The sequence below is a fragment of the Zingiber officinale genome, chromosome 1A, assembly GCF_018446385.1.
Source record: "Zingiber officinale cultivar Zhangliang chromosome 1A, Zo_v1.1, whole genome shotgun sequence".
Lineage (NCBI taxonomy): Eukaryota > Viridiplantae > Streptophyta > Magnoliopsida > Zingiberales > Zingiberaceae > Zingiber > Zingiber officinale.
The window spans coordinates 169659873-169662092 of NC_055987.1; the positions used below are offsets into that span (position 1 = coordinate 169659873).

Here is a 2220-nt window from a genome sequence, read left to right on the forward strand (position 1 = left end):
GATCTAGTCATCTAACAGAAGTACAAAAAGTGTTATCTATGTAACATAAATGGTAACCTCTTGAAACAATATGGTGGCTCTTAAAGTCATGAACACGTTAAGGTTTTCACCAACTATAGTAGGAATGACTGCAGTAATTACCTGAAACAACATAAATATGTTTTTATTTGATTGTATAGTAGGAAGAAAACATTAAGATTTATACTGCTGCTGCAGTAGGAAATCATATTCCTACTCAGTGTTCAAGCCTATCTATCACAACCATCAATAAAAACATCAATCAATATAAGGCGCACAAAATTTGATCTCTTGCATCAAGTTGGTAGATCATACCTCAAAGTCTTTACGAATGATTTTGTCCATGTTGCAAAGGGTTAGGATCTTGAATCTGGTTCTCCAAGTCTTGCTGCCTTGTGTCATCTCCATCTTCAACTCCAGCAAGGTTTCTTGCTTCATTCTGCTGCTGACTCTGATTAAGTTGGACCGAGCGCAAAGTTCTCCTAGCCCTCCATCTTAAATACTCAATGAGCAAAGAGTTCATACTGATTGAAATACCAAACCCAGTAAATGAGGAACGTAAAATGGAGAACACAGAGCTTACTCCTAGCTGCAGAATCAACAAGGGGATTTTCAACTTCTGTATTAAAAATTAAACAAAAAATTTGGGCTACCAAATCCATCTGACGAATCGCATCACCTTACCACACTATAGAAAACATGAGCAAAGAGGATCACAAGTGCAAATTGGAACGATGCATAGGCCCAAATGTAGCTCTGGCTCATTGTAAATAAAACACTCAAATTCATGGTTTGACATAAAGCATTGTAAAAAACACAGATTCAGTACAACAATGTGGCAATCACACACAACGCTATTAAGGTTTGTTGTATGATAAAAAAAATGGATACTGACTATATGAAAGCTAATAGAAAATATTAGAAGAACCTGAAATTGCAAAACCATAGGAAGAGAAAGATGAATTACCCATCATTGAAGCTATCATGGATGCGAGAAGACCTAGAACACAAGCAAATGGCAAAGATACGACAAGAGCATGGGGACCCAATTCACTAACCTGTTAGAATAAAGTTTTAGTTGAAAGTAAATGTAAACTCATGAGACTAAATTGAACAAGTGTGTTGGAAATCATTAAAAAATCAAAAAATAATAATAATACAAATTGTATTTGAAAGTTGAATAATCTTACTAAGAGTTGCTCCAGGAAGTAGAAATAGGCAAGCATGCTGACCATGACAAGAATTGGGACGCCCTGCAATACCCTGTCATGAAAATGAAGAAATACCAGTTAAAACTAACATATACCCAAAGGTCAAAGGCATATATCGCCACAAGATTAAGCCAAAACCTGTAAATTGTTAAATAATGATCTATTGATTATAGTAATGCTTTTATTAAGGTACAACCTGCAGGTCAATGAGAAATTTCTAATATATTCAAGGCATAAAAATACCCAATATAATAATGCATCATGACATTATGGTAAATTAGTATAATCCTTCAGGAATGGCTTATCTACTCACTTTTGTTGTACCGGTAGAATTAATGTATAGGTATATTGGCTTCTTAGCATCCTCATATTGAAGATATAGGAACTCTGCCATCATTAACTCTGTCACTACGGGAACAAGACACATGCCCAAATAAACAATTCAATTTTTATACAAGTAAGAAGCTAGATCGGGAGGCGGTTGCTCCCATGTTGTTCCTCTCAAGAAAGGAATGACCTGTTAAAAAGTGAAATCAAGAGTAAAACATTATGAATGATTCATAACAAATAAAATCAACCAATGCTGCTAATGATGATAGCCGTTTTTTTCCCCATGAAATGACAAAGAGCTACAATAACTATTATATTTCCACCGACTCTCAAAAAGAAATTAATGTCTCAAACAATCAACTAACGTATCTACGAAAAAATCATGTCCGTGTACCAGATAAATATTAAATTGATCATTTTGACGTAGAAAAGAAAAGAAATCGAAAAAAAGAGACGATTTTGAACTTGACTCTCATAGTAACCAGAGAAGAAGGTCTCTACGATCTGGGGGAAAAGTTTACAAAGACCACAGAAGCAAAGACAACTTTTTTCTGTTGTTGTTATGTTACCATGGTAACGACTCCCCTCATAGGCCGACGAACATGGGATAGAGTAGGCAGCTTCAGGGAGGGAACCCTTGTTCCGTTGAAATCGCTATGGA

At 35.5% G+C, this 2220-nt stretch overlaps 1 protein-coding gene across 1 annotated transcript; it reads right to left on the reverse strand.

Annotated features, from left to right (window-relative positions):
• Positions 1-266: 266 nt before the first annotated feature.
• LOC122006618 lies at positions 267-1623 on the reverse strand. The gene is made up of 6 exons (XM_042562188.1): positions 1554-1623; positions 1325-1367; positions 1209-1281; positions 986-1076; positions 703-782; positions 267-607 (listed from the first exon to the last, which is right to left on the reverse strand). The coding sequence occupies exons 1-6, from the start codon at positions 1621-1623 to the stop codon at positions 344-346; spliced, it is 621 nt and encodes a 206-aa protein (XP_042418122.1). The 3' UTR covers positions 267-343.
• Positions 1624-2220: the final 597 nt, after the last annotated feature.